Source organism: Dermacentor variabilis, chromosome 6 (assembly GCF_050947875.1).
Source record: "Dermacentor variabilis isolate Ectoservices chromosome 6, ASM5094787v1, whole genome shotgun sequence".
Taxonomy (NCBI): Eukaryota; Metazoa; Arthropoda; class Arachnida; order Ixodida; family Ixodidae; genus Dermacentor; species Dermacentor variabilis.
In genome coordinates this window covers 197,752,462-197,765,673 of record NC_134573.1, presented here as the reverse complement: position 1 = coordinate 197,765,673, position 13,212 = coordinate 197,752,462, and the positions used below count along the sequence as shown (strand labels likewise).

General features: G+C 49.3%; 1 protein-coding gene across 3 annotated transcripts in view; it reads right to left on the bottom strand.

Moving 5' to 3' along the window:
* Positions 1-13,212, bottom strand: part of LOC142586048 (intermembrane lipid transfer protein VPS13A-like) — a 935,034-nt gene that overhangs the window by 247,815 nt on the left and 674,007 nt on the right. For all 3 annotated transcript variants that reach the window (XM_075697293.1, XM_075697294.1, XM_075697295.1), the window contains one exon: positions 3,903-4,008. In XM_075697293.1, the coding sequence (XP_075553408.1) occupies positions 3,903-4,008 (106 nt within the window). The remainder of the gene's footprint in view (positions 1-3,902; positions 4,009-13,212) is intronic.

Below are 13,212 nucleotides of genomic sequence, written 5' to 3'. Positions count from 1 at the left end.
GACGGCCATGCAGTCCCTACCTTAGTGAACACAGGAGCCGACTACTCAGTCATAGGTGGACCCATTGTCGACCAGTCGAAGAAGGTTAAGACTGCATGGTAAGGCCCTCAAATTGAGACTGCTGGAGGACACCTAATAACATCGACTGAAATCTGCACCTCAAGAATCACAGTTCACAACCGGACCTACCCTGCCACATTCGTTATCCTCCAACAGTGTTCTTGAGACGTCATTCTCAGCATGGACTTCTTGAACCAACACGGCGCAATCATCGACCTGAAGTCGAAGTCGATAACATTGTCAGAAGATCAAGTGATACTGCCGGAGAGATGTCGTAGTCAATACGCCTTGAGTGTGCTCGAAGATCAAGTCAGCATCCCGCCTCGCTCCAGCATCGGCATCAAAACACCTGCAGACGTAGAAGGTGTCATCGAGGGTGACCAATGTCTACTACTCGACTGTGACATTTGTGTCGCAAGAGGGATTGCTCGACTGCACGGAGGAAAAATGAAAGTGTTGCTGACAAACTTCAGCCAGGAGTTTAAGCACAATTCTGGAAACCAACAATGCGTTTGTGCTCTCAGATTCTGTGGCGTCTACCCCGACGACCATAGTTCCCGACCAAGACTTCGACATAAATCCAAGTCTCCCCATGATTAAGCAGCAACAGCTCAGATGTCTGCTTTGATGATACAAATACTGCTTTTAGACGTCACGCAGGATTCGACAAACACCAGTCGCAAAGCATCGCATAATAACCAAAGAGTGTGCTCAACCACTCCGCCAGAGCCCTTACCGAGTTTCGACGTGAGAATCGGAAACTATAAGACAAGTTGATGAAATGCTGCGCAATGACATCATCAAGCTGTCTAAAAGCCCGTGGGCATCTCTTGTTGTCTTAGCCAAGAAAAAGGACGGAAGCTTACGTTTTTGCGTCGACTATCGTCGACTGAACATGATCACTAAGGACGTATACCCCCTCCCACGGATAGACGACAGATTAGATCGGCTCTGCAACGCTAAATATTTCTCGTCGATGGATCTCAAGTCTGGCTACTGGCAAATAGAAGTCGACGAGAGAGATTGCGAAAAGACCTCCTTCATCACGCCAGACGGCCTCTACGAGTTCAAGGTTGGCCTCTATGAGTTCAAGGTCATGTCACTTGAACTGTGCTCAGCGCCTGCAACGTTCTAGTGCATCATGGACACGGTGTTAGCAGCGCTGAAGTGGCAGACCTATCTTGTTTGCTTGGATGAAGGCAGTGCATAGATTCCTTCAGTAAAACACGTTGTGGGGCTAGTTGGTGCATAGCTTTCAATAGATTAGGCGCCAAAAGTGACAGCACACAAGAAGAAATACAGACAGGACAAGGAGCTACTTGCAACTGTTTATTGAAATGACAGGTGGCTGATTATATAGCTATGAGGAGAGAACAAAAAAAGGATGAACGGGTATGTGAAGCGAGGCTTCATGATATGACAATCATGTATAAAAGTAATGATTCTGTTGCGCATGAATTGTTGGAGGCCAACGAGATTAAGAAAAGAGGGGACAACTGTGTCAGTACCCCGTCTTTGAATATATACACGAATGAAGGCATGTTTTTAGATAAGTTTTATATTTAGATTAAGCGTGATTCCCTTTATCTTCAGTGTTCTCGCACGTGCGCATTCACATATTCAGCGTCCCTCTTTTTTCGTTCTCTCCTCATAGCTATATAATCAGCCACCTGTCATTTCAATAAACAGTTGCAAGTAGCGCCTTGTCCTGTCTGTATTTCTTCTTGTGTGCTGTCACTTTTGGTGCCTAATCTATTGAAAGCAGAGATTCCTTGGCATGTGTGCCTACTACAGGTGATTTGTCAAGGGCTTTTCATGCATCGCTGAGCCATTAACACATCTAACTAAATGTCATGCTTGGATGTGATGTTTGATGTTCTTCAATGTTGATGTTCAAACGTTTGAAGCTTTTCCACTGTGCCCTATATTGGTATAAAAAGGGAGAAATATTTAATGTTCTGTTTCAACCTTTTTCACCATGCCATATATCGGTATAAAAAAGGAGAAATATATAATGGAACCACATTACCGGTCACAATGCGTTCATAATTCATATAGCATCTGTGAAGCTGACTTGTCTTTTTTTTTCCCAAGACATTGTGTAGATCACACACACTGCAGGAATCTATGTTATGTGAAGCATTTTAGAATTCCGCAACACCATGACACATAGACCAACGTGCTCCTGCAAATTGTGTAGTTGTCTGTGTGGGTCGCAAGTACATGTGTGTCTGAATGGAGTGGTACGACAGCAACCGGGTGGTAGATGATCCTATGACAGCAGTGGCATGATTTCTACACCAGCTGTTCGATGTGAGCCTACAACATGGCAACTGTTGAGTTCTACATAGGTAGTGGACGAACATAAGCGACAGAAATGCGGACTATGACACCATCAGTGCCTATGTGTTAAACAATTGTACATACATATGACTAAATCATGTGGTGTATGCTAAAACAACTATGGCGTCTGTACTTTGGCAATAAAATGTTAAATCTTGATTTACTTGGATGACCATGAAGTTCGTACAAAGCCAAGCAGTTTCTATGCAGCGTAAGCTGCTATGAGGAAACCACTAGAGCAAGGTAGGCCAGTCCCAGCGATAGTGTAGCCTAGCATGGTGCTGCAAAGCGTGGGCTGTCACAAGGATAGAAGACAACAAAGTGGCATGGTGTGCATGTGTTTCAAAAAGCCGGCTTGCTTTGGCCTCAACTGCTGTGCCCTCAGCTGCTGCTGTGCTCGACCGCAGAGATTTGGTTCCCGCATCGGTCACACATTATTCCATTTCTTTTTTTAAAGTGAGGTGAGACAGAAACCTAGCTACTACAAAGAGCCAAGAATGAGCCAAAGACTGCTTCACATTAAAACTACTTTGTGATTGGAATAGATTGTCTTCTCATGTCATGAATGTTGCATCTAGTGATGTTTTCATTGCACTGTTAAAGTGACTATAGGTTCTTTCTTTTATTTGCACCACCTTGAAGCCCATGTTTCATCCTGCACTTTCTTTTCTGTTACCTGACTACTGCAGCTGATGTTACCTGATTCATGTTGTTAAACTTCATGTATATCTGCATAAGGGTTGCGCTGATATTAAAGATTATGAGATTTTACATGCCAAAACCATGATTTGATTACGAGGCACAATGTAGTGGGGGACTCCAGAATAATTTGGACCAACAGGGGTTCTTCAACGTGCACCTAAATATAAGTACACGGGTGTTACGCATTTCGCACCCATTAAAATGCGGCCGCGATGGCAGAGATTCAAGCCTGTGACCTCGTGCTTAGCAGCCAAACACCATAGCCACTAAGCAATCCTGGCAGGTCATAATGATATTATGATACTTGTATTGCGAATAGTGGTTTTAACCTGTAATATCAGGATAATTTAAATTAGATAATCTCTATGGTTATCTATTGGACCACTGTCACAGCTATGTCACAAACTTCTATCTTTGAATACTGTTATCATAAAGTACCATGAACACACAAGATATTGGAAGCTATACTCTTCAGTTGTTTCACATGTGCTGCTTCACAAAAAAAAATGCATTTGGCTGTCAGTGCCGCGATTATTCTGATGCTCTGTGTCATCATGCTGACAGTATCCTTTGCATCCAGTTCAAGCATGTTTACTCACGGCTTACATTCTGATAACAGTAACTGGGAACCACTAGCACATGAAACATTTTAGACATTCATGGACCTGCTTGACACCATTTGCTGCTAAAATGTAGTTTCAGCATAACACATGCAATTTGTGCAGCATTTGCACTGCAGTTGTAATTAAGCCACCTACAATGCAGAACATCTCAAAAATGATTTGTTCTAAACTCACCATCTGTGCTGCTCTGGTCAATCGACACCTTCTTAGTTGTTTTGTTGGTTTCCTTGACTGCAGGGCGAAGCGATCGAAACGAAACTTTTTCTTTGCCGAAACCATCCTGCAACACAGTTGACATGTCCATTTTACATGTTCTTCAAGGGCCCTTAATATACCAGAAAAGATCAGCCCATTTCATTAAACATATATAACAGGCAAACATGTACTAATTATGTTCACATGAAGTCATTTACCACTACACTATTGGAGTCTGACTGGGAACAGCGCCCATGTCTGTTGTTTCTTTGCTCAACCACATATCTTTTGCAGTTTTTTGTAAAGATGAAACCACACCAACCCATCCATTCTCAGTTTTGATGAACACCAAAAGGTCCGAATAACTCAGCATCTGAAAAAGTTCTGCCAGAAAAGCAGTAACTTTACTTCGTAAGTGGCCAAAGCTGCTTTGCTGTATGCGCCCCTAGGGGCTTGTAGGGGTGCTATCAAAAGCCCCAAAGTGGTGGATTTTGCAGTGGGTGAGCCGGTCCTGAGGTCGGCCAGAGAGACCTTGATCACCTACACCAAGATTACATTATATTATAGAAAAAATAGAAAAACGCTCCCAATGCCAGACAAAACCTTAATAAACCTCAACAAGTGGCATGGCAGAAGCTACAAATTAACGCCTTCCCCAACTCCTACATCTACTCCAAAGCCTACCCAGGAGTCTACACCCCCAAATGTAAGCTCTGCGGGGTCACAGAGGCAGATTTAAAATGGATTTTATTCAAATGCGACAATCGAAAACCGAAAAGAGAATGGCAACTCTCTAACGAGCTGGAGTGGGAGGATGCGGTGTCTAGCTCGGACCCGGCGGTTCAACTGTAGGCCATCAGCTGGGCTTTGGAAGTGGCTGACAGACAGGGCCTCACAACGATAACAGGTGGCACTGGAGGAACTGATCGGACGGCCAACTCACGCACCCTGGAAGCCCACTAAAGTCAACCAAATCCTTTCTGTTGACGAAATAAAGTTGTTACCACCACGTGAAACCAGGGATGGAAGAAGCAGCGTCCAGCCCTTTCACAAAGGGTGGCAGACATATGGGGCTGTGATGTTTTGCTTGTGTGTGTGCTGTGGTGACAGTGTACAGAAACAAAAGGCATTGTATACAGTGGTAGAACAGCCATTTCACCTTTTGGCGCAGGTCCTGGCGCAGGCAAAAAGCCGGTTTGGTGCGGCAGCTAGTACTTTTGGTGCAGGGTCCAACGCACGTGTGGTTACCAATGTTATGCAAATGTTAACTGATATAGTCGATATGTTGTAGAGATGGTTTTGCACGAGGCTTAACCTGCAAGCACGCTCAGGAAAGGATGCAAGGACGAAAGGACAACGGCTGGGTTCGTCAATGCGGCGCAGAGAAGGCACCACAGATATCATATACAGATGCATGTTTATTAACCCAGGATGCAATGCAGTGTGACAGTCACAGCTTATGGGCAAAGGCTCACTGCAAGACCAATCGAGTACACACACCTGCACTGAACGTGACATTATGCAATATACAGTCGAACGTTGATATATAAAACAGCACGGCATCATGAAATAGTTCGATATAGCCAGAATTTGACATAGAAAATCACGTAAGAAACACGTCAAAAACTTCTGCAAATAAATCAATGAACCAAGGGCGCGATCAGGGAACATTGTTCGGAGCGCGCATTCGGTTGGGCCATGTGTAAATGGCCTTGGTCGCACTGACTACATCAGCCGTGAGTGCCCGGTCGATTGCGCCGCATGCAGTTAGGCTAGGCTGCACCGCCTTTGTCAGCAATGTGAAGTTGGCGCGGCCTAGGCTAATCGTGCGTGGCACAACCGAACGCATGCTCCAAACAATCCCCTATCGCACCCCAATCGAGGCACAGTAAATACTCACTTGAAGTTTTACACAAAGTATCATTTAGTTGGCTTAAAGTACTGCAGCAGTGTAGCATGCTTCTTATTGGCAGCCGCGTGCTTAAACACGGAATCCACAACATAGTCTAATGATCCACAACCGATAGGCTGGTGCCCTCTATTGCGCCGCAGTAGCGGCACAGAATGGCCAAAGCAGCTACAGTCTCAGTTGAAGTCAGGAGCGGGGCAACATCAGCACTTGCAGGATCAACCTTGGCAGCGTCTCTGTTTGGCCGCTACTCCTGCTGCTATCTCCACGTCCGTTAATCGAAGCATTTTGAAATACTGTCAATAACAAAAGTATTAAGTGGCATCTGCCAAGGCATCTATGAGTGAGCCAGTGAGCGCGCACTGTCGTGTGTTTTTATGGATGCAAACTGCCAGTCCTCGCGAGGGGTGGAAGGCGCAGAACGCGGCAACAAGGAGGAGTCAGTGTGACAAATGCAATGCCAACGTCGTACAATGCGTCGTTGACATTGTCGAACTAGCCAAGCCGCTGCATGTGAACGCCGTTACTTTCAAATGGCACCCTTGGAGCAATCGATGCGTGCGCCTATAGTGCGCAGCAGTCGGGGATGCCCATCGTGCCACCGCTATCTTCGAGGATGTTGCGGCAAAGCTCACCGCCTGTCAACAGAGCGCATGTGGTCTGGGGTGGTAGAGTTCGATATATCGAGGTGTGACTGTATTCGTGTCATGCCATGCACATTAGCGAGTCTTCAAATAGGGGCCGCAAAAATTTTGTGACAGCAAAAAAAAAAAAAAAAGTCAGCACCACTGCACATGCACAAGATGCAAATATGGTTTTGCATTTGCATAGGCGAGGCCATTTCACAGAAATAGCGCAGCAACCCATGCTTGATACAAAAGTTTTGCATCAACGAACATGGCGGCACCCGTCAAAATGACCGCTCTCGCAGTGGACCACATTCGACCTCATTAGCTAATACCACTCTAAACTATGCACCATGTTTGATTCTTATTGCAGCAGCACTTTTACAAAACCACGATATTGACACGTGTACTTATCTTTATTGAGCGACCACGTTTCGCCGCTTAACAACTGTAATCGCACAGCGAGGGACGCGCCTGCATGTATCCGACGTTTCTGGAAAGTTATCGATGCTTCTACCCGGCTGTCTGTTGTCGCCGAACCTGTTATCTGATTGCGAATGGTGTAGAACTTTGTGGAAGGCACGCGGGTCCGAACGATTAGTCTGGAACATTCGACGACTGCTCTATAAAAGCCGAAGCGCTTGACCCGCAAATCAGATTTACGACGATTGCCGACTGTGTTCGCCGCTCTCGTTGTGCTTTAAGTGTAGCCTGTTTTGTGGGCACAGGTTCACCCAATAAAAGCTAGATTTTGCCTTTCACAGTATTGCTACTGCGTTCTTTGATGTCATGACCACATAACATCTGGTGGAGGTGCTTTGCGTTCATGTACCGGATGCCCCCACAAAGCAGTGACCCAAGCCCTCACTCGGAAGACACCAACGTCGCCAAGAACCAGCGAGGTAGCCGCAGGCTGCAAGGACTGCCCCCGGAGCACGGACTTTTGCCTGAGACGACTAGGAAGATGGCCACCAAGTCCACCCCTATGGCAGCCCCAGCGTCACCCGTCGTGCTGCAGCAGCCCAGGGGGCCTCCGACGTTCCGCGGTTCAACTTTCGAGGACCCAGAAAGCTGGCTTGAGACGTACGAGAGAGTCGCTACGTTTAACTGGAACAGCGACGACAAACTGCGATATGTCTTCTTCGCATTGGAAGACGCGGCCAGGACGTGGTTCGAGAACCGAGAGGCCACCTTAACGATCTGGGAACTTTTCCGAAGCGGCTTCCTGCAGACATTTGCAAGCGTCGTACGCCGAGAACGAGCCCAAGTGCTATTAGAAACCCGGGTGCAGCTACCTAATGAGACGACCGCGATCTACACGGAAGAAATGAGCCGTCTCTTCCGCCACGCCAACCTTGAAATGCCCGAGGAGAAGAAAGGCTGCCTGCTGATGCGTGGTGTGAAGGAGGAACTTTTTGCCGGAATGGTACGAAGCCCACCGAAGACCATCGACGAGTTTCTTCGCGAGGCCACCAGCATCAAGAAGACACTCGAGATGCGAAACCGGCAATTCGACCGCCACACGAACTCAACAAACTACGCTGGAGTTCAATCACTGGCCACCGACGACCTGCACGAGACTATCCGAGCGGTCATGCGGGAGGAGCTACAAAAGCTGTTCCCATCATCACAGCCTCAAGTGGCTTCGATTGCCGACGCCGTGCGTGAGGAGCTCCAACAACAACTTGGAGTAGCCCCTGAATCGCCCCAGCCTGAGCCGCAAGCGATGACCTACGCCGCCGTTGCACGCCGTCAAGGTCCCCCTCCGCGACCGCGCCAGGGCCCTGTCACGCCGCAGTTCCGTCGTCCGCCGCCGCCACCGCCAGCACGACCACCCGTCGCCCAGCGCACCTACGCGAGGAAGACGGACATTTGGCGCGCTCCTGACCACCGCCCGCTATGCTACCACTGTGGAGAAGCGGGTCACGTCTACCGACGATGTCCATACCGGGAGATGGGACTGCGAGGTTTCGCCGTGAATGCTCCGCGCCCGCAGCAAGGTGAACGCCCCCGTGATATCGCCGACTACCTCGCCGCTACTCAGTGGAGCTCTCGACGACCGTCGCGTTCGCCATCACCAGGCCGCTACCTGTCGCCGCAGCGCCGACCATACACTGGCCCAGCCCGGGGCCGGTCAGCGAGCCCATATCCGGAAAACTAAAAGCAGCAACCGATGGAGGTGCGGTTGCTGTTCGTCGAACTGACGAAGATCCTCCGCTGCCGACGAAGACACCGAAGAAAATACCTCGACGACATAACGACACGCCGCCGTCCCGACGAAATCAGGAAGCCAAGACTCCACCGATGAAAGACGACTTGACGACGCGACGTTCCAACTTCAGTTCAACACGATGCAGCCGTGATCCGACGCCAAGACCTAACTGTAACGCAAGACAAAGAACCACCGATCTCGACGTGCTTCTCGACGGCCATGCAGTCCCCACCTTAGTGAACACAGGAGCCGACTACTCAGTCATAAGTGGACCCATCGTCGACCAGTCGAAGAAGGTTAAGACTGCATGGTAAGGCCCTCAAATTCAAACCGCTGGAGGACACCTGATTATACCGACTGGGATCTGCACGGCAAGAATTACCGTTCATGACCGGACTTACCCTGCCACCTTCGTTGTCCTCCAACAGTGTTCACGAGACGTCATTCTCGGCATGGACTTCCGGAATCAATATGGCGCAGTCATCGACCTGAAGTCGAAATCGATAACGCTGTCAAAAGGTCAAGCGATACCGCCGGAGAGCTGTCGTAGTCACCACGCCTTGAGTGTGCTCGAAGATCAAGTGAGCATCCCGCCGCACTCCAGCATTATTATTTCCGTCAGCACTGAAACACCTGCTGACGTAGAAAGCGTCATCGAGGGCGACCAACATCTACTGCTCGACCGTGAAATTTGTGTCGCAAGAGGGATCGCTCGACTCCACGGAGGGCAAGTGGAAGTTATGCTAACCAAGTTCAGCCAAGAGTTCAAGCACATCAACAAGGGCACGACAATCGCATACATCGAGGAAATTGTGGAAACCAGCAATGCCTTTGTCCTCTCGGATTCAGCCGCATCTACCCCGATGAGCATTGTCCCCGAACCAGACTTCGACGTGAATCTAAGTCTTCCTATGAGTAAGCAGCAACAGATCAGAAGTCTTCTCCGATGATACAAAGACTGCTTTTCGACGTCATCGAGGATTCGACAAATACCAGTTGCAAACCATTGCATATTAACCGAAGAGAGTGCTCGACCACTCCGCCAGAGCCCTTACCGAGTTTCGACGCGAGAACGTGAAGCTATTAGGCAACAAGTCGACGAAATGCTGCGCGACGACATCATCCAGCCGTCGAAAAGCCCGTGGGCCTCTCCTGTAGTCCTGGTAAAGAAAAAGGATGGAACCCTACGCTTCTGCGTCTATTATCGTCGACTGAACAAGATCACGAAGAAGGATGTGTACCCCCTTCCATGGATAGACGACGCATTGGATCGGCTCTGCAACGCTAAATACTTCTCGTCGATGGACCTCAAGTCTGGCTACTGGCAAATAGAAGTCGACGAGAGAGATCGCGAAAAGACTGCCTCCATCACGCCAGACGGCCTCTACGAGTTCAAGGTGATGCCATTCGGACTGTGCTCGGCGCCTGCAACGTTTCAGCGCGTCATGGACACGGTGTTAGCCAGACTGAAGTGGCAGACGTGCCTTGTTTACCTGGACGATGTCGTTGTCTTCGCCGGAAATTTCGACAATCACCTTAGGCGGCTTGCGACAGTGTTAGAAGCCATCAAGTCATCAGGGCTCACTCTGAAGCCGGAAAAGTGCCGCTTCGCTTACGATGAGCTTTTGTTCCTAGGCCACGTGATCAGCAAATCAGGAGTATGCCCGTACCACAGAAGACAGCTGCCATCGCAAAGTTCCCGCAGCCAACCGACAAGAAGGCAGTGCGCAGATTCCTTGGCATGTGTGCCTACTATAGGCGCTTTGTCAAGGACTTTTCACGCATCGCGGAGCCGCTAACACATCTAACCAAATGTGATGTCGCGTTCAAGTGGGAAACGCAGCAGGCCAAGGCATTTCAATAACTCAAACGACGCATGCAGTTGCCGCCGGTACTTGCACACTTCGACGAGGACGCTGATACCGAAATCCACACTGACGCCAGTAGCCTAGGCCTCGGTGCCGTCCTAGTCCAGAGGAAAGAAGGACTTGAAAGGGTGATATCGTATGCTAGCCGGTCGCTGTCAAAAGCGGAAAGCAACTATTCTACGACTGAAAAGGAATGCCTCGCCATCATTTGGGCTACAGCTAAATTCCGCCCTTACCTCTATGGCAGGCCATTCAAAGTCGTCAGCGACCATTACACATTGTGTTGGCTAGCTTACTTAAAGGACCCTTCAGGACGGCTGGCGCGGTGGAGCCTCAGACTACAAGAATATGACGTCACGATAATTTACAAGTCCGGAAGAAAACACTCCGACGCCGACTGCTTATCGCGCGCCCCCTTCGATCCCCCGCCGCAAGACGACGAGGACGACGACGCCTTCCTTGGGATAATAAGCGCGGAAGACTTCACTAAACAGCAACGAGCAGACCCGGAGCTAAAAGGCCTCGTCGAGTATTTGGAAGGGAACACCGACGTAGTCCCTAGGGCATTTAAGCGCGGGTTGTCTTCGTTCACGCTACAAAACAACCTGCTCGTGAAGAAGAACTTCTCACCAGTCCGCGCCAGCTACCTTCTTGTTGTACCGTCAGCGCTGCATCCAGAGATACTGCACGCCCTACACGACGATCCAACCGCTGGGCACCTCGGATTCTCCCGGACGCTGTCGAGAATACAGGAAAGGTATTACTGGCCGCATCTGAACGCCGACGTCGCCCGTTACGTCAAGACATGCCGAGACTGTCAACGACGCAAGACACCACCGACAAGGCCAGCAGGATTACTACAGCCGATCGAACCTCCTTGCCGACCATTCCAGCAGATTGGGATGGATTTGTTGAGGCTGTTTCCGATATCAACATCCGGGAATAAGTGGATCGTTGTGGCGATGGACTATCTCACCCACTTTGCTGAAACTAAAGCTCTACCAAAAGGCAGCGCAGCCGAAGTGGCGAAATTTTTCGTCGAGAACATCCTGCTGCGACATGGTGCCCCAGAAGTCCTCATCACCGACAGAGGAACGGCTTTTACAGCAGAGCTCACCCAAGCCATTCTGCAGTACAGCCAGACAAGCCACAGGAGGACAACGGCCTACCATCCGCAGACGAATGGTCTCACGGAGCGCCTGAACAAGACCCTCACCGACATGCTAGCAATGTACGTCGACGTCGAACACAAGACGTGGGACGCGGTCCTGCCATACGTAACCTTTGCGTACAACACGGCGGTGCAAGAAACAACACAGATCACGCCGTTTAAGCTGGTTTACGGCAGGAACCCGACGACGACGCTTGACGCCATGTTGCCGCAGGTAACTGACGAAGAGAATGTTGACGTTGCTAGCTATCTCCAGCGCGCCGAAGAAGCCCGACAGCTCGCCTGCCTGCGAATCAAGAGCCAGCAGAGGACCGACAGCGAAACTACAACCTCCGACGACGCTTCGTCGAGTACCAGCCTGGCGACTGTGTTTGGGTCTGGACCCCGATACGCCAACGAGGACTCAGTGAGAAACTACTCCGACGCTATTTCGGGCCCTACAAGGTCATCCGACGTATTAGCGCTCTGGACTATGAGGTAGTGCCAGACGGCATTTCACATTCACAGCGGCGTCGCGCACGATCTGAAGTGGTCCATGTGGTGCGCCTTAAACCCTTTTACGGACGCTGACGAACTTCGTCATTTTTGTTCTTTTCTTTGCTACGAGTGCTTTTGTTTATTACCTTCGTTTGTTTGCAGCATCGGGTCGATGCTTTTTAAGAGGGGGGTATTGACACGTGTACTCATCTTTATCGAGCGACCACGTTTCGCCGCTTAACAACTGTAATTGCACAGCGAGGGACGCGCCTGCATGTATCCGATGTTTCTGGAAAGTTATCGATGCTTCTGTTGTCGAGGCTGTCTGTTGTCGCCGAACCTTGTGTTATCTGATTTCATCGCGTAACACGAATGGTGCAGAACTTTGTGGAAGGCACGCAGGTCCGAACGATTAGTCTGGAACATTCGACGACTGCTCTATAAAAGCCGACGCGCTTGACCCGCTGATCAGATTTACGACGATCGCCAACTGTGTTCGCCGCTCTCGTTGTGCTTTAAGTGTAGCCTGTTTTGTGGGCACAGGTTCGCCCAATAAAAGCTAGTTTTTGCCTTTCACAGTATTGCGACTGTGTTCTTTGACGTCACGACCACGTGACAATATTACCCACAGACATAAAAAGAAGCTTACCTCTAAACCTAGAGTGTGGCATCCTCCTTCGGCGAACTGTGAGGTATTACGCGTGTTCGATGAACACCAAAACAAAGCGCCAGTGGCACAGTGACAATACATTGTACGTCCGTCAGAAAAAAATTTGCGAATGACGAACCGTACAACTTTGATGGGCCCATAGAATTTCTCACTGTATAGTTAGAAACTCTATGCATGGGCCTCTGCTTCCTTCTATGTTGATGACGTTACATATTATGCTGTTGGTTTTGATTTCAGTTTTGCTAGCTGTGAAGCATCGACGGAAGGAGGGTTTCGCTCTTATACATGCTTTGGTGTAGGCTCGGCACAATTAGTGCAGCTGTTCCACCACTGTGCATATATCAGTGACCAATGAA